At 41.9% G+C, this 23919-nt stretch overlaps 1 protein-coding gene across 13 annotated transcripts in view; it reads left to right on the forward strand.

The window, feature by feature from the left end:
- Positions 1-15326, forward strand: part of AKT1 (AKT serine/threonine kinase 1) — an 86099-nt gene extending 70773 nt beyond the window's left edge. For 6 of the 13 annotated variants that reach the window (XM_074583822.1, XM_074583826.1, XM_074583823.1 and 3 more), the window contains 2 exons: positions 4345-4447; positions 7162-15326. In XM_074583822.1, the coding sequence (XP_074439923.1) occupies positions 4345-4447; positions 7162-7313 (255 nt within the window). In that variant the 3' untranslated portion in view covers positions 7314-15326. Of the gene's footprint in view, positions 1-4344; positions 4448-5169; positions 6810-7161 lie in introns of those variants that run through there. The other 7 variants (XM_074583829.1, XM_074583827.1, XM_074583830.1 and 4 more) reach the window with 4 other exon arrangements.
- Positions 15327-23919: the final 8593 nt, after the last annotated feature.

A 23919-nucleotide genomic window follows, 5' to 3' on the forward strand; every position in this document is an offset into this window, starting at 1 on the left:
TGTTCCCTTTACGTTTTTCCTGTCTTGAACGACGCAATTGGACTGAATAGGCAAATGCAGAGAAGTGTAGGCTTTTACATCAATCCAGGCTTAATATTTCTTTTTGGTTTTGGTGATGGAGAGGTGATGCGAAGCATCTGCACTTCATGGTGTTTCTTACTCATTTTCCGTGGGACCCACTGAGTTTGTAGGCTTTCCAATGGGAGCCACTGAAGTCAAAGAGCCCGGCCCGTTCTGTATGAGTGTGTTTTATCAGTTGTCCGTGCCTCGCTTGTCCCTTCCTTCACAGATAACTTACTCTACTCCACAAGGATGCCCTGCTTCGTGCTCTCAGGGCGATCTGCTGTTGTCCTCTCCCATTTGATTCTCACCAGCCACATTTCCTGTAATGCTCACATGAAATGCAGCTAACTAAAACCTGAGTCTGATGATTCAAGGCTCCCATCTACTGGTGCCACATGATCTCGCTCAGTCCCAGCCTTTCCCGGTTTCCCTCCTTCCCCCTGCAGCCCTTCATCATATCACATCTCATTTGATCTCTAAATACAGTTTAGTTCTCGCTCCAGTTGGTGGGAGCAGGTAAGAAACGTAGCAGAAACCGAGTTTTAATTCTTTGGATTCTTTCAGTAAAACTAATATAGAGATCTATTAGCAATGTTTGTAGGTGTAAAATAAAAAAAAATAGGGCATAACGCTGCTGGTTTCCATACCGTAGGGGAAGAATTGTCCAGTGCTTGTATACAATTACAAAGAGCACTCTGTTTCCTTTCTCTTCTTTCACTTCCTCACCAATTTATGTGGCTAAAGGGAACTGAAAAAATCATAAAATAAGGTTTTGTGCCTTGAAAGTGTAGATAGAGCTTAGACCTCTGTCTTCTTTTCAAGAGAGCGAGCTGCATGTGGTCATGAGGGAGTTGTGTGGAGTTTATTCAGTATAACGTTAAAAGTATACCTGAGTTACTGTTCTGAACAGGAGGTTATCCCCATTGGCACCCAGCTGACAAGCTGAATACTTGGGGGTTTGCTATTTTTTTTTGCAATTTAAGGTAAAAAGTTGATAACGAGGTTCAAGTATCTTCAGTGAAGTTATTTGTCATTTGGTGGTAGTCCTTGTTCCCTTAATGGAGGAGAAATCAGACAAGCGGGAGATAATTTATTTATCATTGGGACTGAGAAAGCCTTCATCAACTGTCCCATAGTGGTGTTGACCCAGATTGTTGTGGAAACTACCAGGAAATTCCAAATATTACATATTTTGGAGAAAACAGTGTGCTAATTGAGACTGTTTCTGACCTCGGCGTATCCAAGGGGGCTAGATTCTGGTTTTGCTCCTGTCTCGTTAGCATGTGCATCTGAAACAGCCGTGCTGTGCAAACAAAGAGATTTCAAAAAGCCTGTGAGTAATTGCCGCCTGTGTTCTGGGTGGTCCAAATTGGATTTTGCAGCATTTACCTGAAATGCAGTCTCACGGATAAAAGCTGAATTTTGTCAGCTGCCTAGAGGAGTTTATGTGCTAAGCTTGGTTACCCGCTATCGCCAGATAATGGTGAATATGAATATAGGCTTGGGGTAATCGAGAACACTTACTTTGTAATTAAACTTGTTGGAAACATATCTTTGCTTTGAATTATGAGGAGTTTTGAATAACTGGGGTTGTCCTAAGGATTTAAAATATTCATTACACCCTCCTGGAAGAGTTTTGTTATGTGTCTCCGGTGCAAAGAAAGGTGCGATTTAATTTGCAGTATTTCTCCCACCCACAAGCGAAACATGGGCAATGAGATTTTAATCGCATGGGTGTTTTTCTGGTCCTTTTTGTTTGTTAAACCAACATAAACCTGCTGGTATCATGCTGGTCTGCAGCAGTGGGAGGCTACAGGTGGCCCCACTCTGCCAGTTGAACTGCAGAGCTATTGCAGGGACGGCTTTTCAGCAAAGCAACGTATTTGTTTGGTAAAACTAGCATTAGAGCTTTCTGCGGCTTCCCCTCTCTTTCCAGCTTAATGTTCTGAATTTGACAGCTAGGGGGGAAAAAAAAATAACCTTGTGGGTGCGTTGTGATCTGTCTCAAATTGCTTTTAACAGATACTAAAATAAAAGGGAAAATGATACGCGCTAGCGTATCGGAACACACACATGTGTTCCGATTTAGGATTGCTGCTCCCAGCCATTCCGATGTGCGGAGTTCAGGTGTCTGCTGCAGCACCCGAGTCCTAAATCACTGCGTGCTGCGCGCAGCAAGCTGGAGCAACTGGGAGCATTGCGAGTGCCAAAACCACCGTTGGCTTGAAAGGACAGAGAGCACTTCACACGCGCGTGCACACGCGGCTTGGCAAAAACAAACCCAGGTTCGCTGTAAGGAATAGGCAGGCAACTGCTGTAAAGAGAGAGAGACCAGAGTTAAAATGTGAAAGAAAGAACGCTCATCCTCAACAGGGCTTTTATACATAATATGCTGGTTTGACTTGATTGAGAATAGCGTTATTAACATTATAATGCGAAGCACTCCCTCTTCAGTAGCTTCAGGAGGACTGTAAGGTTCAGAGTGACTTGTGGCTTTGGGATATCCTGTTTCCTTTTCCTTTTTGAATTCAGGACACAAAGCCCACTTCTAAGGACCTAATTTTTTTTAACAGGAACATTTGCCAGGCTCCTTTAAGCCATCCTTGGGCACAGAGGATCATTAATAATTCAAAAAAACGATAATGAATATATGCTGGGATTGTGCTCCCTTATAATAAAGGGAATTTTCATGTCCCTTAATTTTTAAAGATTGATTTAAAACTGTAGAATGTTTTTTTTTTGTGTTTAGAAATATCACTTTATGTGTAGATTACACTTCTTAAAGTCTTTACATTGAAAATGAAGGAGCTTCGTTGGATTGTTGTTTGTGAGACAGGACAACGAGAGTGTTAGGTACTCTCAGAACAGATCAGAAAGATGATCCTGGCAAAAGGGAGCTCGAAGCTGGTGCTTTCCTTACTTACCAACTTGCCAAGCAAACGGTTCTTCAGATGTAAGATGGAGGAAAAGCTGGGGGTGGGGAAGAGGTGTTTTGTATGTTCAAGATTTGCTGTTGTTTGCCAGGCAGTGATTTCTGTCGGTGTCGTTCTTCTATAAGAGCAGAAAGTGCAAGTCGTGGGGTCGCTCCTTAATTCCAGTTGGAGCAATTTGCCTTGATAAACCTTTCCCTGCAGTTTCAGATTGGAAGCCGTGTACTTCCTCAATCACGCTCTTAAATTGTTGCCTGGTGTGGCCCTGTGCTATTAAAAGATGGCCATGCTTAACCCCAGTGGTGGGCGAACTGAAGCCCAGCGCCCAGAGCTATTACATGTCCTCTGTGGGAGGGCTAAGAACAGTGTTTACATTCTGTTTCTACCGCATCGTGCAGCGGGGAGGTGAGCGAGGTCTGAATCCCAGCTCTGTTGCCCTCCAAAATTGTACGTGTTCCAACTCCGTGCATCTGTATGCAGCTAGCTCCACCAGCCCGCTTCCCAGGCGCGCTCCTCCTCCAGCCCCAGTCAAGCAGCTCCGCTCCATCTGGAGTTCCTCTTGCCAGAGCTTGCCTAGGTACACATGGATGATTTCTAGCCTGTGTGCCCAAGCCAGCGTCAAGAATAAAACCCAAATCGTGCGACTCGGGGTGTAACAAGAGGCAGATGCTCACTGCTAAGTGTGCTCAGGTTTTCTTTTTTGTAAGCACTCCAACTTTTCGAAGTTCAGAGTTGATATCAAACTGCTTTTGGGGACCGGGAATATAAAAGCTTAATGTCGCTGCTGCTTTGTCCTAAATTCTCCTGGGTTGGTCCGATCTACAGCACAGTTGCAGTCAGAGCTTCGTGCGCGCAGTGCCTCTGGAGCTGGACGTTTGTTGTGTAACGTTCACAACCCTTGTAGTGATACGCGAGTCTACCTGATCAGTTTGGTATCACTGAGCATCTTTCTTGTTCATTTTCATCCTCCTCAAGCATAAATCTGACTAGATGCAGTCGACAATTTGCATATAATTAGGTGGGGAACCAGTATATGCTATTATTTTTAAACATGTTGTTATTATTATTTTTAAGCATGTCATTTATTACTTGAAGAAATGTTAGGATTCTAGGTTTTTCTTCGTGCAACTAAATCCTTTAAATGCCCCATAAGTAGGAAGTGCACACCTAAATGAATGCTTTTTACTGTATATGGTTCCTTCTTTATGAACTGGCATTTTTAAACTTATTTTAGGAATGTAGGAAAAGGCACTGTAGCTTGTAACTCTATGTGAAATTCTACCTGTTTCAAACTGGGCTGTAATAACCTGTAAATGGACAGTATTTTATTTTTTTTTTTTGCTTTTCATAGCTTGTACCTCCGTTTAAGCCACAAGTTACATCTGAAACAGATACAAGATACTTTGATGAAGAATTTACAGCACAGATGATAACAATCACTCCTCCTGACCAAGGTAAAGTTCTCCCAAATATTGCCCACTAAGTTCTCCAGTCGGCCAGCAATAATTTGCTGTGACGTTACCTGGTCTGTTTAGAACATCTGAAAAAGCATCCATTTAAACCTCCTGGTTTTCTATATATGTATTTGACCAAGAAGTCGATAAACTGATGTGAAACTTTCCACACGTCTTTCCAGTTTGGGAAATGAAAAACCTGTTTTAGGACACAGTGAAATTATTTGTACTCTTGCCTTTCCCAAACCTGCACGTTCCCACTGGAAAATAATTCTGTTCGTGAGATTTGCACGTGTCCATCTGCACACATGCCGTGTATATGGAAGCGGTCAATGGAGTATGGGCTAGTGTCCATATTCAATCAAAATATATTTTATTTTCATGGCAACTGAGCATGTTTGATGCTCTGAAACAGCAATTGTCAAAAATTCAGAACGCTGAATATGGACTTAAGCAATGCAGCCCCTAGCCATTTTAAATGGACATCTGAACAGCTGTTTACCTACAACAATCGGGATCTTCTGTGATGCCCGTTTAATGGGATGAGATTTAAGACTTCTGCCGCTTTGTCCTTTCAAGTTGTGGAAGAAAAAGGGGAAGGTGAAGTTTTCTGAAATAAGTTCACCCTGTGTTATCTTAATTGTTAGTTTACTTAAAATCAAAAAGGCAGCAAATGTTGTCTACTGTTTTTTTTGTTTTTTTTTTTTTTTTTAATTTTTCAGATGACAGCATGGATTGTGTAGATAACGAGAGAAGACCTCATTTTCCTCAGTTCTCCTATTCAGCCAGTGGAACCGCTTAATGTTTTGCAATGTTTTCCCATTCAGAAACAAAACAGACTGCATTTTGGGGACCTTACTTCAATGGACACTAGAGAACTTTCTATATTATCTGAATTACAAACTGTGTTTGTATTACGATTTAGATGAATTTGTAGGAAGCCTCACAGATTCTGTATTTAAAACAATTCTTTGATGCGTTTTTTGAGAAGGAAAACAAATCCATTCTTAAAGTATTACGTCAAGGCTTTTATGCTGAATGACCATAGGTTTTTAAGAATATACACCAAAACTGTTTACTTTAGAAATAATTAAGGTATTCAACATATCAGCAACTCTGACCAGAAAAATCCCCTTATTTTATTTATTTCATACAGTTCATTATCTAAATATAGAATCTGCACTCTGAACAATTAGATTTATATAGGAAGATATAAGACTTTAGTAGCTAGTGCAATAATATAAGCAACAAAGTGAACAAACTCTGGAGGGTCAAGGTTCAAACTCATTTTGGACAGCAGTGAAGTGTCATCCAACTCCAGAAAACCGACTATAGGAACAGCATTAATGGCCTCAGTGAGGTAAATCAAAAAGCAAAAGTTATTTTTGTTATAACATCTGCTACAAGACATTACATATCAAACCGAATCCAGTGGAATTGCCACGTCGTACAGATGAGTATTCCATTCTAGACAGTGCATTTAACGATTCCATTTGCGTAGAGTTTAGGAATACTTCCTAGGATTGGCTTCTCAGAACCTAGAAAACGCTTGATTTACCAATCTGATAGGAAATGCAACAATGCAAAATCACCCACTTTCACCACTGTATGAAAATACCATACAGGGCTAAGTGAGAAATCATCTTAATGAGTGAATCAACCAGACAAAAGTACATTCTGGCACTGAAGTAATGACTTGTTGCCGCCTTTTTTTTTTTTTAATGAAAAGATATATGAATATATATAAACACTTAATGATTTTTTGCATCATGCCAGATCATTTCTTCTTTCTTGAGTGTGCATTAAAGGTATCAGCCAACAGTTCATGGTGCCTTCTCACTCTTGAAGATTCACTTTAACAGTGTTTCCCCTGTATAAAAAAAAAAAACAAACTAGGTTGAAACTTCATATGTGTTTGAATAATAATGGTGTTCAAAAAAGTGAAATTTTTTTTTGTTTGTTTTTCATTTTTAATCTTAGTGGAAAATTCCCCACACCCTATTTTTGTTGTATCATGTTTCTTTGTAATTTTCATAAAAGCAGTCTTATTCTGTCTCTGCTGCGAATGAATTTATTCCATTGTAGGTTGCGTTCTCTTAAATTGCTTTTTTTGTTTTTCATTCTCTTGACTGTATAAAAAATGATGACATGTACCGCAGTTAACTAGCATTTAATTTTTTTTATTTGAAAGGGAGTATGTTATGAAAACCCTCGCTTCCCTTTTCCATGCAGAAACTGCTGTGTTTGCACAGAGAGCCCATCATCTTGATTTTTTTTTTTTAACAACATTCAACGCTAGTATTTTTACTCATGATATGAAAGTTTCCCTCCAAATACTTAAATAAAAATTGCTTTAACACGTTAGGTTCTTATTTCTTGCGGTAGGAGCCTTCTGAATGTGTAGAGATGCAACAACTGCTCCAGTTTCTCGAGCCTGATGTGCGCATCACAGGGATTCCGGCTTTTCTGCCCCTCCTGAGTTCTTTCCTTTCTGTGCTGGTCATTATGTAAAGATAATTTTGGAAAATGTTTGTTAAAAGAAATACACCCTGGGCCAGAAATAGTTTGTCTTGATGTGAATGAGGACAGGCCTCATTTTTGCTGTGCTCCTGATGCCAGGGAGATTGTGTTACTGAGGCCCTAATCTTCAAAGATATTTCTGTTCCAGTCACTCGGTTCAGTGTTCAATATATAATGGTGCATTTCCTTTCTAGGGACTAATAGTAATGGCTTCTGGGAGGTAGTTATACAAGGCTGGAATGTCCTTTTTCGAACAAGAAGACCGAAAAAGATAGAAGAACGTCCAAGAGCAACTGCAGTATGCTTCAAATTAAGCCCAGAACTTGCAACTGTAGTGAGCCATTAAACATCCAGAAAGTTTTTTTGGTTCGAGGAATAAGCCATAAGTCCCAGCAGAATTTACTGCACGTTTTATGCGAGGAGGGATCTGTGTCTCTGTAGAGACTGATGCTGGACAGGCGTCATTTCTCACTTCTGCAAGTCTCGTCTCTTAACTGCTCTCCTTCCTTTGCTCCCAAGCCTTCATCTGAGTTTGCAGCCAGCCCGGGGCCGAAGTCCAAAGAACTCTTCTGCAAGTCTACAAGCCCCGACAAGTCCTGAACTCACACACTTCGTGCATCCAAATATAGGCAACACGGATGAGCAAAGGTTGCCCTAATCTGCCCCAGGAAAATCTGGTCTTCCAAATGCAGGAACAGGCACAGATTGGGTTATTCTGTTGAGGCTGATTATGTCTCGGAACAGGATTTTTCTGCCAGTTGTTGCTAATGGATTTTTGTTTTAATTCCCATGTATAAAACAGAACTTAAGGAGGAAAAAAAAGCTGCCAAAAAAGTCTGGGAATCTCAGTGTTGTTAGCAACAGTGAGCTGTGAGGGCCACACCTGAATGCAGGGTCTTCTGGGTATTTTCCCTCATTTTGCTTGTGATTATTCAAAACGCCTTGCCTCTCATCTGTAATTGAATGATTACCGGTATTACAGCTGCCTACCTGCCAGCGTGAAGTGTGTTCTTTAAATCTGGATTAAGCACAGAAAAATCCCATCACAAGTGTCTGACCCGAGTGTCGTTCACCTCGGATTGCTTTTGTACCGTATATGCAGAGACTGCTTAAATCTTGCACGTTCCTTCAGCTCTTTTATTTGAGAATCCAAAACTTCTCTAACTCTCTGTGCAGCCAAACCCTCCTCATTCTTCCTTCTGGCGTTGGCAAATGTCGTCTTGCTCTGGTGTTGTACGTCACAGCAAAAATGGTGCATCCCAAGTGCAGAACACTGGTGGTATACATACGGTACAGCCCAGGAATTTGGTTGTAAACTCAAGTTTTAATAGGAAAAAACCTTTGCAAGAGCAAATAAGTAACATGCAGTCTCTGACTGCACTCAGAAGGCGAGGTCAAAATAGATCTGCTGCTGCTTGTGCTATGTGGGGTTAAGAGACATTGGCAGAAGCCAGGTAATTCTGCAAATTCCATTTTATATTCTCTCGTGTAACTAAAACATCCGCTACAATCCCATTAGGATATGGCAGGCTGTTCTCCCTTTAAACTGGGCGCGGATCACTGTCGTTGATGGCATTCCCGACTCTGCACAAACTATCATCTGTCACCCCCCGCAATAAACTAAACTGCTCGCTCTTCCTTTTTCTTTGTACACCGTCGCCCCTCCAGCAGGTAACCTCCACGCGCTCTCCAGCTGCGGCACAGCTCTCGTGCAGGCCTCGGTATCTCGGATGCTGTTGGAATTTGTCGCCGGTTTTCCACCCGAGAAAGAAATTTTTGGAGGTTTGAGGGTAAAAACTTCCCTGGATTGTTTAAATTGGATGATCTTTGCTTTAACTGGGGGTGAACATTCTTGTCTGCTACTTTGGGTTGCTTCCGTGCATTTAAATGCTCAGTACAAGAGTACTGTGTTCTTCATACTCCAAAGTGTTTGTGCGTTTTTTTTAAATCTTTGTCAGAGAAAATACGCTTTGCTTTTTAGACGGCATGTGCTAGCTCAGATTTTTTATCTCCGGTAGCAGGATTTAGGGTGGTGGTCCCAAATTAGAGGTCCTGCGGTGGGAATGCAAACTCCAAGGAGATGGAGTTGCAGAAGAGAAGCCCACACACGTAAAGCACCCGCAGGAGTTGCAAGGGGTTTTCTGCCTGAGAAGTTCGGGAAATGATAATTTAGGAGGAAGGGTTGATTTTCTTTCGCTGTATCTGAAAGAGCTTTAGAGGTAAAAACAAATTTGAAGAAATGGGCGAATGTAAAAGGATCTTGTTTCTTCAGCGTTGCAAATGAGAGTGTTTGTCTTCCACTTTTAGCTCAATTTTCTTAATAACAGGGAGGTTAATTGCCACTAGAAGTAAAACGAAAAGAACACACAGTGCCTATAGCAAATGGGAGCTTATTATCCCCGCTGCAGCTGAGCGTACAGACGTTTGGTAGCTCTGTCTAATGGAACATATGTTGCATTCTAATCAGGTGATGACTAGTTGCTCTGTGTCTCAGATCATTTTAAACAAAACCATTTCGTTACAGTAGTCCATGTACGCGGCTGGTTTTGTCCTTTTTTTTTTTTTTTTTTAATTTTATTTTTTGTAACTGCTGGTTACCAGCCTGGTTTGGTGAGCGTGGTGGGTTCTTTCTCGAGGAGCGGATCAAGGACTTTGTATGCGAAAAACGCTACTTCCCTCTGTGGTTTTTCACCGTGCTTGTAGCTCGGTTCTCGGTTTCTCCTTCGCTGAAGCACTGCTTCGTGTGGTTGTCTGCCTGTTACTGCTCACTACCTGTTTTCTCTAGACGTGGACTTTATGAACTTCTTCCTGTGCTTAAGTGTAACCCTGGCCTATGCTAAGATTCCATTTTTATGAATTTTTCCACGCTGTTTCTTCCTGCCTTCTGTCATACTGCCATAACTGCTTTTTTTTTTTTCCATCTTCATCGGGTCTTTTGAGTTTGTTTCAAGGAGATGATGACCGCACAGGCGGCGGGTGCTCTATTTTCTGAATTCTGAGGGTGTCTCAAATTCTGCGCATTTTAAAAATAATACGTAACTTTCACCCCACAGAAGATGCTACAATTATTTTGAGTGCAAAAGTGAAAATTCTTCACAGGAACAGACACAATCCCTACCCCAGATGCTGTGATCTTTAGTTATTTGTAAACTCTACCGTGTCTGTTCCCTTGCACTACGGTGTTCTTACAGCACTGCTGCTGTTAGCCAGAAAACTTGTGTAGTAGCAGGAAAACCCGTATCACAATGAAAAATGGTGATTGTGATTTTCAGCAGAGTGCCTGGGAATTCCTCGAAATTGGATGAAAATGATCGGAAAATACGTGCTCAAACAGCATATTGTTTTGGGAAAAAAGGCAAAACTGGTAATACTGTACTTCCTTCAGCTTATTGGAGGCGAGCGACTGGAACAAATTGGGCTTTTCTGGGGGCATTGTTGCTGACCGTGCTTGGAGCAGGGGCACTGGGAGAAATGAGCTCCAGAAGTCCCTGCCGACCTCAACTAGTCCGTGATTCTGTTTGGTGGTTTAGGTCCTGCATCTGAGAGCCCGTGCTCTGCTGAGGGAGGTTGTTCCTGTGCTTTTTCTCTCTGGTATGCATTGACACTTTAAGACTGACAAGGCCTGTATACTACTTTCATATGATTTATGTGACTCGGCAGCAGCCTTGCTTTCAGATGCTTCCCCTAATACAAATCTCACTTTTTTCTCATGTTTTTTTTTTATGGCATTGGTTCTGGTCAGCCCAAGTTCACTGCACTTAGTGTTTTAAGCAAAGTACGCATGTCTTTGTTGAATTCGTACCCGTTTTATTGCGTTATAGTTTTGTAATGTTCGCAGGGATGTGAAGAGTACATTGGATTTCAGTACGTTGTCACTGAGCCGGAGGTTGTCAGCACGTTGCTCTCAAGCAGGAACACCAACACTTGCCCTCGCGTTGCTTGAGATGGGTGCAGGCAGGCTGGATTCTCTAGGTTTCCCCCTGGCATGACTAGGAGAGGGAACCCTGAGCAATACTTACTCTCTCAGGTGGAGGATGATGCCTGCTTTGCGTTAGGATTTGCACTTTTAACGGGAGCCGTTGGCCGTCTCTGAAAGGCCACATTAGCAGCGTCACCACCAGGCACTTTCATCTCTGCCTGGTGCTGGTGGTTGCAGCTTTCCCTTTACACAGTGTGATGCCCAAAATAGATTCCTTTAATGTTCTTTTCACCTCCCTGACACAGGTCGCTCAGAAATTGTTTCTAGCGCAGGCTGGAGCCACTGGCTCCCTTAAGGTGGCTGCCACCTGGAGCTTTGCAGCTGTACCCTGAGGATTTCCATATGCTTCCACTTTGCTGGCTGCTGTTGAAAACAGCAGTTTGACTTAGGTCTCCTGACAGAACTGAATCCAGCAGCTCACCACACGTCGGCAGCGCCGCAGTCGGGAGCCCCGGGATGGCCGAGGGCAAGGTCTGCACTGGAGAGGTTCGTCAGCCTGGAACTGGCGTTTTATTTTCAATTCGGTGGAGCGCAAAGCTGACCATGAGGAACAATTGCAACACCTTTTCCCACACACAGGCCTGGCACGTGGGGCCGCTCCAGCATTTGAGTGGGTTTTTTATTTTATTTTTTAGATAACGAACTTTTAAAATATATTTGATAAATTGCTGCAATGATTTTAAAGGCGCTAGGGATGTGCAGAGAGTTGAAAACATAAGCTGTTCAATGAATGTTATTAATGAAAACGGAGTGATCCTGTTCTTACGATGGTTGCAGCGTATAGTGAGCTTTCCACACGATACGTTCTGCCGCTGCAGTTGTTCCTTATTCCGCTGTTAGTGGGGGAAATGAAACTAAACAGGGAGACAGGAATACCTGCTGCCGGCCCAGTAATGAGTATAAAATGAAACCGAATAAAAACAGTGGAAAGAGCAAGGTCACTTGGTGCAACTGCGGACTGGAAAGTGGCAGAGGAGGGGAAGCACAAGAAAGCAGAACAAAATGTTCTTATTTACACAGGTGACGTTGTCATAAACTTAATGTGTAACTAAGATAAAAGGATTAAACTTAGTATTTCCCTTTACTTGATTGTAAAACCTGAAATTGTGTTACCTTTCCAAAGTTTTACTTGCTGTGCTCATTTGCTCAGCTGTTAAGGAAGTGGAGATCAAAGGTGGCTCCTTGTTATTTAAAATGGGTAATTTTTTTTCTTTTTTAATTCTAGTAAGCGGCAAACTGAGTTGTGATGAGGGTGATGCTTCCTGGGCTGCCCAGTAGTTTTCCAGGTACCTTCAAGAAACTTGTCACATCCGTGCTTTGTTGGAGGTAGGCGAGGTGTCCTAAGGCTATAGGGCAGCACTGAGATTGTCTGATGAAGGCCGTGTGTGAGTGACGCAGCGTCGGCCAGGGTTCCTCTGTGCAAAACGGTCACGTCAACTTTCTTGTCAGATCAGTGCTGGTGGCCCAGTTTTTATTAGCAATCTCTCGGTAATGAAAAAACAGGCAGATGTTACAAGAAAGGAGAAGTCGACAAGGATACTTTTCAAACATGGAGAAAACCCTAGTTATAAATACACCTGTTTTTCTAACAGGCACATGTCGAAGTAGCAGATGATCCGGGTACGCAGCCTGGTGGAGGCCCCGAGCACTGGAGGGCTGCTGGAGAGGAAGGCTGCAGCAGCACAAAGAGGCTTCCAACTCCCCATCTGGAAAAATCCCCCACAGGAGCCCAGGCGATGGTAACGCCATCTGTCTTTCTCCTGCAGAGCGGATCTCCGCCCCTGGGAGCAGGGAAAAAGCTGGCACAGGGAGGTGGGCTTTCACTCCCCTGCTGCACAGAGGTTGGGTGCAGATTGCTGGGTGCTACCTGTAGAGACCAGGCTGCTCATTTCCCTCCCCTCTCCCTTTTTAGTCAGTTTGGTCTGAATTCCAGTTCTCTTTATTTCATCTTTTGACTTTTTTCCTTATGACACCTTTCTCCTTCTCTTCCCAGCAGATAAGGAACAATGGATTCTTTCCTTTTCTTCCCTGCCTTCTCTCATTCTTTTTTTTATGTCGCCTTAGCCTATTTCAGATCATCTTCTGCAAGGTCTAGAAGTTATGAACTGACATAGTATCTCCTACTTTAAATAATTATTTTCTCTTGGGCAGCATCCTGATGCTGGATGCTCCTTGGTTGGCTGTGGAGACTCCAGAGACCAAATATACAGCTAAGCTCCCTTTAGATGGTAAAAGAAACCTGCAAGACCCTCTTTCAGTGGTCTGGCGGACAAGTGCAGATTTAATGAGCAAAAGAAGGTATGGTAGTTAAAGCCTATAGTGTAGTCCGTCCTTCTCCCACCAGCACTTACCTGGTGGCACGCGAGCTGGGGGAAAGTCCCAGCTGCAGCCTCCACTGGGGGTCAGGACGGTGCCTGCTGCTGGTCTGGGGGTGGTGGCTTTCCGAGACGATAAAAAAATACTGAAGACAACCAAATATTTGTAGGGATGGACATATTAGCTGTACTCTATCGATGATATTTTATTATGGATACTACAGTTCCTTAACATAGTGAAGCTGGGTGAGTTAATTTTGTCATCTGACCCAAACCGATAGGACCACTTTACACCGTCTGCATAAACCTGCCTGCTCAGGGTTTCCTGTAGAGTCTTGACTGATGTGTTATGGCATGACATACTGGGCTTACCAAAGAAAAGAGCATGTCTCCCATTGAGTTTTAAAGCGCTTTCCTATTCCTGTTGATATTTTAAACACCCTTTCTGTTGCAGAAGCACAACTAGAAAGCACTAGGGTAAGAAGAGGAGAAAACTGCCCAGCACCGTTCGTCATTCACTCCTGTTTCTTTATAGAGTTCGAAGGTAGTCATTTGCTTCAAAAAACCAGTCTGGTCATCCCTCACTCTTCTGGCATCTATTTCTGTTCCAGGGCATCCCTAAGTTTGTGTGGTTTTCAAGCTGGTAAATGTAAGAAACCTGGGGAAAGCACACCAGACCGTAGCTCTGCCCTTTATCTAGCTTTCCATTCTGCTATGAACTGTCAAGTTTAACCTATCCAGAGTTCTCTATAAAAATACAGTTAAATCCCTGATAAGACATTAACTGAAAATTGCTGATAGAAGACATTTATGTATTTTCTTTAACTCTTTAAAACTCTTGTAAACTCTTAAGAACTCTTTAAAATCTAGGAAACTAACACCAGCCACCTTCATCATCCTCATGTTCACTGCCTCAGTCTGCTGCCTGTACATCCTGAGACCTCTTTAATCTACTTTTCTAGGGGCGTGAAAGGCTTGCCATCGACTCAACAAAATCGGTTAAACTCTTGAACTCAAGACTTAATCATGTCCTTTCCCATCCTACTTCTGGAGAACCACTGAGGCTTTCCATCTCTGGCACCCATCCCTCATCATCCCCTAGGAACCCGCTGATCTAATGTTCTAAGAGGAACTGCGTGGGGCAGGAGGGGAGTCCTGCCAGGCAGCTCTGTGGAAGTTGCCCAAGAAGTTTCAACACCCTATTCCTGGATGATACTGTCCCATCCTATAGTTACCCTGCTTGGCTCCAGCTAGTCTGCAGATGCAGCTTCAAAATAAAAATCAAGACAATATAACCTCCATATCGCTCCCTCCCTGCCTTTTATTTAGGCAGCTCGGTGAAATACAGACATATGGACTCCATAAATTCTTTTGTGAATGGCCTTGAGTTAAATTCTCAGCCAAAGCAATGGTTATCATTAAATAATGACAACACTGGAGCATAACACAAGTTACATGCAGGACAAGATCTTCAACGGTGTAGCTCAGTTTGCCCCACGACACCAGGCTGATTTACACCAGTCCTTCGGGCTCAGTGTTAGCGCAAACTGCTGCAAAACCACCAAGGTGTCCACGCTGTCCTCTCGCAAACCCTAAAGAAGTGCTCTTGCAGCTTGCGAAACTGTGAATGAAATGATGTTTTGTAGTGTTTGCAGAAGAACAGTACATGGTAGCAAATCTTTCAATAAACAGAGCGTAATCAAGAATGTATCCACAGCTAAGCAAACCAGGCTAAAACGACTGAAAGAAAATACTGCTGGAGCCAGGTTTAAATATAGACTGACTCAAAAGCATGTGAAGAGCAGCTTTACTGCTGGGGCAAACTGTCTCTCAGTAATATGAAATGCTATAGGGAACGTGTCAGAATAGTTTGCTGTAACAAATAAAAATATACAAGCGCACACCCCCACAGCCTACTGAAATTTTTCTTGTAATTAATGGTAAATGCTTACGTACAATCTAGGTATTCCCAAAGCTTTCTGAACAGTAATGAAACTTCAAAGCACGTTACATTAAAATAAGTATCAAAATAATGATCATAAATTTATGTCACACCTTCCGAGGAGCTCAGTTCATAGCACTTTTGCTTGTGTGGCATCTGACCAGATTGTCAAAACCCATTCTTACAGGGTGCTGCAGGGTACTATAACTTAAGTGATTCATGCGTGCAGCTGTTGGAACTGCTTGTTGGGTTGTGAAAAAGCTCGCGGTGCCAAGTGCTGATCTAAGAGAACTCAGATCTCCACCAGCCGTCTTGGCTCTGAGGAGTTACTGAACAACAGATGGTAGCATGAGTTAAGCAAACTAAGAAAATATTCCGAGTGGAGGAATAAAGTTAAAAGCCCCCCCAGAACTGAAAATCTTAAGAAAATACAGAGAACAAGTGTTGAGGTTTGAACTAGTTTTCATGTCCAAGTGATTAACATTAAAGGGCAGAAGAGAGACTACCCGTGAAATTAATATTACAGACATTTCGGATACAAAAGTCGTGGCTTTGAGCTGTGTATTAAGCTATACTTGCACTGCGTAAAACACAACTAAAGACAATACCTTGCACTAAGGAAAAGATGCAAGAACCCCAAATCGCATCCTTTTGCAGTAGATTTCACAGCAGCAGCGAAGGGCCAGCATCATGAGCTTCGTCCATCTCTTCAGCAGAGCGGGGACAGCACTACACTTCCACAAATGGAAAACTTATTAGTGTGAATGTGAACAGAAGTGCACAAGCTCTTGCTGTATCTGTATCAGTAGCATCAACACAGAAGGGACAAAGTACAAGGTGCAAGAAAAAAAGGTTATTATAGCAATGATGCTAAACACAAATACATGGCTATATGAAAGTGCATGGAGTAAACAAAGAGTGGAAGACTTGTACCAGCAAAGAGGGAAAGTCCCTCTAACTTGGTTTACAATAACTTCTAGTTCTTGGTCTCACTAAGTGCACTCCAGTGTTGGATAGGTGAGGAACAAAAGATATCTTCAGGACTTAGAGAGGCTTGTGTCGAACAGCGCTGATTGATACAAACTCACAGGACTGAAGTGGTTTTCTATAGAATTTCTTTACTCCACGCAATGGCCGAGTAAAAAAGCTCTTGCATTCATGTGAAAATCTGAGCAGTTTAAATACACAGGTATCTCAAACCCCGCTACCACATGTAGCAGTACCTGTGACTACACACAACTGAGACCAAGTTCTCTCATTTTCAGAGAGGTGAGGACTTCCAGAACAACGTGGAGTTAAACCACTCGGCAGAATATGAAACAAGGTATGAAGGAAGTATTTGAGCTGGCTTTCTTCTTTTAACATTTTTGTGAGGAGACCATGAAAATTTGCACATTGACTTTATATTTTCAGCCTTACATTTTACTGTACTTTTAATTCCTTATGCTGTTAATCCAAAATGGCTACAGTCCCAGGTTTCTAAGCTTGTTTTTACTGGGTTTAAAAATATTTTAAAATCTAGTTTAGAGCAGTAAATAATCTTGCTATCATGGAAAGAGAAATCAGAACAATCGGATTACTCATTTAGCGAGGTATTACTCAGTGCAAGAAAGCGTGGGAGAGTCAAGCTCCTAACATGAAACTCGCTGGGACTGAGATACATAAAAGTGCATTAATTTTTGTAGGTAAGCAAGCTACTTGGTTGAATTATTTCTTTAGGCTCAGATCTGTATTCTGCAAAGTGCTGCACCCTACAGCGCAGCCCACAAAAACACTTAAGGATACGAGTAAGTTTCATCACAGCGGTAGTTCTAGCAGAGTAAACAGGATGTAAGAGTGGACATTCTCAGACCACATATCCTTTTACCAGTTCCTCCTTTCTGACAGCTAGCAGTAATCGATGCGGAGGAGAACAGAGGAAGAATGCTAAGAGCACTGAAGAGTTTCGACAGTACTATAAATTCCTAAGTGTATTCAGAAGCACCATAGATGAATACACAGCCTTGGAATCCCAAGAAAAATCATAAAATACTTATCCTCTGATAGACTCTGAAGGCCTCAGACATGCCCTGTCTGTGAGCTGGAAGCAGTCGGGCTTCCTGTCTGCTGGGGCTGTCTCTCTGCACTGTAGGCTCTTCAGGACAAGTAAAGGCTCCGCGTGCCACAGTAACACCTCTGGATCTCGGACACAAGAGAAACCGTGCTGCCTCTGCTCTTGCCAGCGCAGCCCAACAGGGTTTGCCTTTCCATGGCAAGAACACACTGACCCAGGTGCAACCTGCCCCCCTGGAACACCCAGGTCCTTTTCCAGTCAGCACCCAGCCTGCGCTATGGATGGAGTGACCCTCCCCAGGGCAGGGCTGAGGTCAGACTGACCAGCCCATAATTCCTCAAATTGTTCTCCTCAAAGAATGGCATAACCCTCACCTTTTCTCAATCAGCAGCACCATCTCCCTGCCCTTCAGAGGTGAGACAGCAGCCTTCTCCTGAGGTTACCCTGCTTGCTCAGCACCTGCCAGTACATTTCAGAGGCCAGCTTTGCAGTGCTACCATCAGCACAGCAACCACCGTACTCTTTCCCGTCTTTATGAGAAGCAACTTGGGCGCGATACGTTCATTTAATGCAAAAAAATGTGGAGTGGGGGTGTTTGGGTGGGTGCGTACGTTTGGTTTTTTTGTTGTTGTGGTTTTATGATAGAACTTACCTATTGCTTGGCATGTAAATACTCCTGCTTACGATACTGATACCTTAAAATTCAAAGAACAAAAAATAATGTGATCAATTTATGCATATGATTTACATTTTGCTTTTGTCTCTGCAGACAGCAAAGTGATCCGCTTTGGCTGTATTTTATGAATGGTACAAAGTAAACTTGTTTGGGGCCTACAGATTCATTAGGGGGATATTTTAAAACACCACCCCCACCCTCCCCAAACTAGCAGTCCAATTATAACAGTATCAACCAAGCTGTGAGGACTTGAGGAAAAACTAAGAACTTGAGTAACAACCTACCCAAGAGTGACATAGTGATGCCACCCTGTGGCTACAACGTGAAACTCCTACTGAAAAGGTAGGGTGAATGGTTAGGTTTTATCTTGTCTCTCACCAGATTAAAGTGGAATTCTGCACAAGGAGCCACTGGCAGTTTTCGTAACTTCAGTGCAAGTTTAAGAACATATGTATGTAGAAATGACCAAGATAGTACCTGGTGGAACTATGCTGATTTGGACATCGCTGTGCGGGTTAGCAAGTGGACATCTGGCCCCGCTACCTACAACAGTATTTGTCAGGGAAAGAAGAAACAGAAAAACACCCACATTTTACAGAGTAAGTGACAACACAACAAATGAGAAGGGGATCGTGATTGCAACTGTTACATTTGAGTAAAGCAATGTAAGAAAATACAATTAAATCCTAAAGTTTAAAGTAAATCCTACAACCACAAAATGTTTAAGCAATAACAATCTCTGCAAGAGATAAGTAATATAACATCTATCATTACGTTTTAATGGAAATCACAACCACGAGAACTAAAAACTTGTAATAAAAGTGGAAGCTATAATGATTTGATCCCAGCTGAGGCTTTTCCTTAAGGAAAAAATAAAATAACAAAAGCCCAGAATACAGAACACTGGCAAATATCATTAAAACTTGCATTACAATGGTAGCAGTTCAAAATGCAATCAACAACAAGAAGTATGGTATTTCAGTGTCTTTAGAAATAAAGTAGCTACACAAAAGATGAAAGTTACGTACATAACTGTGATAGTCATTAAAATATTATAAAAATATTTTTATAATAACCTGATCTCTTTCACTCTATTGCAATTTTATTAATGTAAAATAGAAAGTAAGATTTAGAACAATTTTTTTCCCCCAATTTTCTATCCACAGGCAGTGTTGGTCTTTGAATTACATAGCTGCTATTTATTTTTTAAAGAAGCATTAACATTTTCTAAATCCTCTGGGCTACTTTTAATAGGTTAACCAATTTGCTTCAATAAGAACAAAACACAATGTTCAAAGCTTTGCTGCCTTCCCCGGTAAGATTCAGTAATGAAAAACCCTAAAGAGAGTGGAAGAAATAGCACAAGGAACTCAGCATCGGGGTACACGTGGTCTTTCTTAGCCTCCTCTGTCCTCACGCAAAAGCCTGCTGGAAGAAAGATGCTCTCTTGGAAGAGCCTCCCACCAGCCCGCTCATTTCACCTCTGCAAAGCTGTGATACCCAAGGTTACGCGACGAAGTTTGGCTATACAATCTTTGTGCTGCTGTAGCAGTTTTGTTCTGCCTGTTGTTGGAGTGTTTCTCTTGGATGGTTAGAGTTTTTCCTCCCTCTGCTTGGACAACCCAACATATTTCTACAATTACTTGGAATCTAAGCTTAGTCTGACAATTGATGGTAAACCACTGCATAGAACAGAGGACAAGCTTGGCATACACAGAATAAACCATGGAGATACGCTGCCACACTTTACCTGGAGTTTCCCCAAACACCGAGGACTTCATGCCTAGGTAGTGAGCGCTATGGGAATCTAGATGGAAGGTAAAGGCGGCACAAATAGCGAATAGTTGCATCATCTGCCACGATGAAACCATATTACAACTAACCAAAAGTTACAAAGGAGCAGTATAGATAAGTTTGCACACATACAGCATAGGTGGGAATTTAGTATTAGTTAATTTTTGCTAGGATTCAATGTTTTAGTCTGGTCTGAGCTTGTCAAAATACAAACCCATGACGCAACTGCTAGTTGCATGGCGAAAGAGAGAAGTATGTATTATTTGCATAGCGCTGGCATTATTTGTTGTCTGACCAATTCACCTGGAGGCTAGTTGTGCCTTTTCAAAAGAATCAGACCTAACACACCTAGGGACAAAGATACTCTTTCCATTTCTACTTCTCGGTCGCACCTCTTCAGAGAGGATTCAGAAGAGTTAAACCATTTATAAATTGCTGCAGCTTCTTACTATCTCACAGCTGATGGCAGCAAGTAAGTGTCTTACCCATATTCATAAAGAAAAAAAGGACATCCTCTTTCACTTACACCTAAATAACTTCATTTTTGTGCCCTGTCCTGACATAAAATACATCTGCATCTAGTTATCACCTGCCCAGGAAGAAAAAGAAAAAAAAAAAAAAAAAAGGCTATGAATTGGCTATAAATCAGAGTCCAGGACACTAAAAGCAAAAGGAAGGGAAGAGGCTTAGGTGCTGGCTGTATTAAACAAAAAATGTACCAATCACACAATGTCACTGATTACATTGGTGTCCTCAGCTAAGATTTTATTGTTTTTTTCATTCGGGCGTCTGGATCATCTGTAGAATGTCTCACTTTTCCCTTGTAAAGCTAACAGGCTTCTGACCTGCTCTGCAAAGTGTATAGGAATTACTCTAAGGTTATTTGTGTAACCACCAAATCTGATCTACCCACCAAGAACACAACACTACTCAGAGATGCACGTATTGCATAAATGCTGTTGAAGGAGGTAACTCAAGCACGTTTGATCTTTTTACTGAAGTTCTTCATAATGTTGTGTGGTTTTGTTCTAATGCAGGTTGTAGATACTGGAGACTGCTGAAGTCATTTACCACCTTAGATTGTCCTTAAAAGAATATCTGGTATCCCTGAAACTAGTACCTACTCACATATTAGGCTTAAAAGAATTTTTTTACATCCTGATCAGATCAGTTGACTTCCTTTTAGACGTAAAAAACTGTGCTCTTTGGGACTTGTTTCACCAGTAGTGATATACAGGCCTCAGAAGAAGTTTCTCACCCACCTGTAAAATCGTTACTGTAGGATATTTTCACCCATCAATATTCTCACTCCTCAGAGGATCTCCTTCCTTTTGAACACCAGGCAAACTTTGATTTCAGACACTTTGCACTGAATAGGAGGGGAAGAACATATGATAACAACAAAGCACAGTATAAAAAGCAATTTCCTGCTCAATTAACAAACCAGACAATTTCTCTGGATCTCCCATGCAGTCCTAGGAGTATCCAATGCACAGCTCCATGACTAGTGGCAACAGCCGATGCCTTGTGCGTAGGAGTTAATTAGACAAAGAGAAAAATCTTTGGACCTCTCACCCAAAGATTCTTCCCTTCCCATAGTTTTTTTTCTGCAAGCAATATAAAGATTTAAAAACAGTCCCCAGTCCTACCTCCCATTGTTCATCTAAGAACTGCAGGAATAGAGCAGGCTTTTTCGCCAATAATGAGATTTGAGTCTTTTGGGAGATACAAGCACACAAGAAGCAGTTTTTCACACCTTCTGAAGCCAGAGAAGCAAAACAGCTGCTAACCACTAAAACACCCCTATTTCTTACATGTATGATGCACCACCCCAATGCAAGAGTTGACCACGCTGTTCTGTGCTCCTCCTGCCCCGCTCCTCCCAGCCTCTAACCATTCTCTTCCAGCCCTCTTGCTTTTTTCTTCCAGCTCTTCACTCCTCATCAGGTATCTGTCCTCATGAACAACCATCTTCCATCTTTCAAGGGGCAGGGTAGAGGATAACAAACAAGAACTTTAAGCTATGAAATCCATGTGATTGTTTACAGAGGACAGCTTTCTATGAAATACAGTGGTGACTGAGCCAAAACCCTTGTCTATCAACTACTTTGAAACATAAATCATTGGTAAACAACATGCCTCATCTCTCCGGGAGCCCAGAAACAAAACAGTATTTTCAGTCTCTTGCCCTCAGGAGAGAATGAGAAAAAGCAGATAGGTACTTAAAAGTTTCAGTTTGGAAAATATGCTTGACTGAAAAACATTTCTGTTCACTGCTTAGAGCTTCAAATGAAACAAAGCCAAGTTTTGAAATTCTTTCCTAAAACTAACATTTAAATGCAGTAACACACAGATTCTTCCCATTCATAAAACTCAGCTTTGTGTTGTAAGATGATCACCACAGGAACAACATTTTTATCTGCCCTGTGATACAGGCAGGGCCAGGATCCCAAAGACTGGGAACTGCAGCAGAGATCTGCCATCATCCTGACTTAATCTATTGCAGTTTTGAAAAGACAGATAATACTGTGGAATTACTGCACACTCTGACTAATACTTTCACTACTAGCTCACCTGGCTGATATAGACTTTTGGTTGGTTGTGTTTCGTTTTCCGGATGGGGACAAGATACATTTTACAGTTGTTCAAAATCAAGACTGGAGTAAGAACTAGTAAACTCCCCCATTTTAACTGGCTACGAAGCATGCAGAACAGGGAAACAAACCAGATCCACCAGCCAGACGATGCTAGCACACACATGGTTGACCTCGTAGTGAAGTGACACCCCCCCCCTCCCCAAGGATACCCTAAAGGGCACAAATGCTTTTAAAGTGTCTCTGCATAGTTATACAAGGTATTACACTGGGGCTAGAAAGAAGGTCATCTTGCACCTCATCGTGGCCGATATATCCAAAGCCATGCAGTGTGCAGCTATGATGAAGTACTGCCATTCAGCAATAGCGATCACCCCACCCTTTGCTAAAGCATTTACTGTTCTGTCTGGTTAGTTGCAGTATTCTGAAATGTAAAAATACTTAGCATGCTTTCAACAGCATGTCAAACAAAGATGTCCCCACAGGAGACCTAAGTCTCAGCTTTCATTGCAAGGGCCTTTCAATTTCTTCAAATAGAAATGGCTAGAGGGGAGGGGAAGAGGTAAAAGAAAAAAGTTACTCCACACAAAACATACTAATTACAGTTGAGAAGACTGGGAAGTGTGAGTGGCAGTCTCCTTTGGGAGTTCAGGGCAAATAATTTGGGAAACAGAGCATTAGCTATGAATGCCATAAGAATTTCTTTTTTCTCTCAAATCTGTTCCTTTTTCCCTACGTTCTGAAATCAGACACTTAAGTCATTGTTTTCTTTCATTAAAGACCGCTGTAGTTTTGTCTTATGTATAGTTGGTTTGCAAGATGAAGAGTCTGATGTTTTTATTTTTAAAAACATAGCAAAAATAGTGAAAGAAAGTTACTTTGAGGGGCTTTGCAGTAGTACTTAACGACAGTCTCACTCCTACAGCACAAATACTAAGCAAACTGGTCTCTGCAGTGATACAAGAGGAAAATGAGGAGTGAGCTAGTTTATGAAGAGGTAAGCTTGAGTGCTGACCATTATTCAGACCACTTTATGGGTTATTTTTGAGTGGGTATTCAGGACAATCTGAAGTTTACAGTGTAGACGATCAGCTTATACAAACAATCTACTTTCCAAGAAAGACCTTGCAAAGACAGTACAGGAAAATTAGTTTTTGACACTTAACTACTGAGAAAAGCTTTTTTGCTCCAAGCCTGGTGTACCATCATTCTTTCTATCAGTTACCACGGAAAGAACAATTAAAACCATTCAAGCTGTCAGTAATCATAAGATGTTTGGGACAATTTAAAAAAATTTAACCAGAAATCAGCAAATTCTCTATTTACAAAAGTCTTCAGGCCTGGTCGATCTTCCTAGTTAGCTCACAAAGAAAGTGTTGTGTGTCCAGAATAGATTTACACTCACCTGGAAGCACAAAAGGAGAAACTATTCTGATCCCACAAAAGTGTGTCTTAACATAAGCAAAAAGTGGAGAGACACTTCAATTCTGAATTCTATATCACGTAAGGAACGCCAGGTAAGAGCACAAAGTGACCCCTTCCAGACAGGCATATCACAACTAGGGAAAAGCAACAAATTGACTCGAAATAATCTAGAAA

This window comes from Larus michahellis, chromosome 4, assembly GCF_964199755.1.
Source record: "Larus michahellis chromosome 4, bLarMic1.1, whole genome shotgun sequence".
NCBI lineage: Eukaryota > Metazoa > Chordata > Aves > Charadriiformes > Laridae > Larus > Larus michahellis.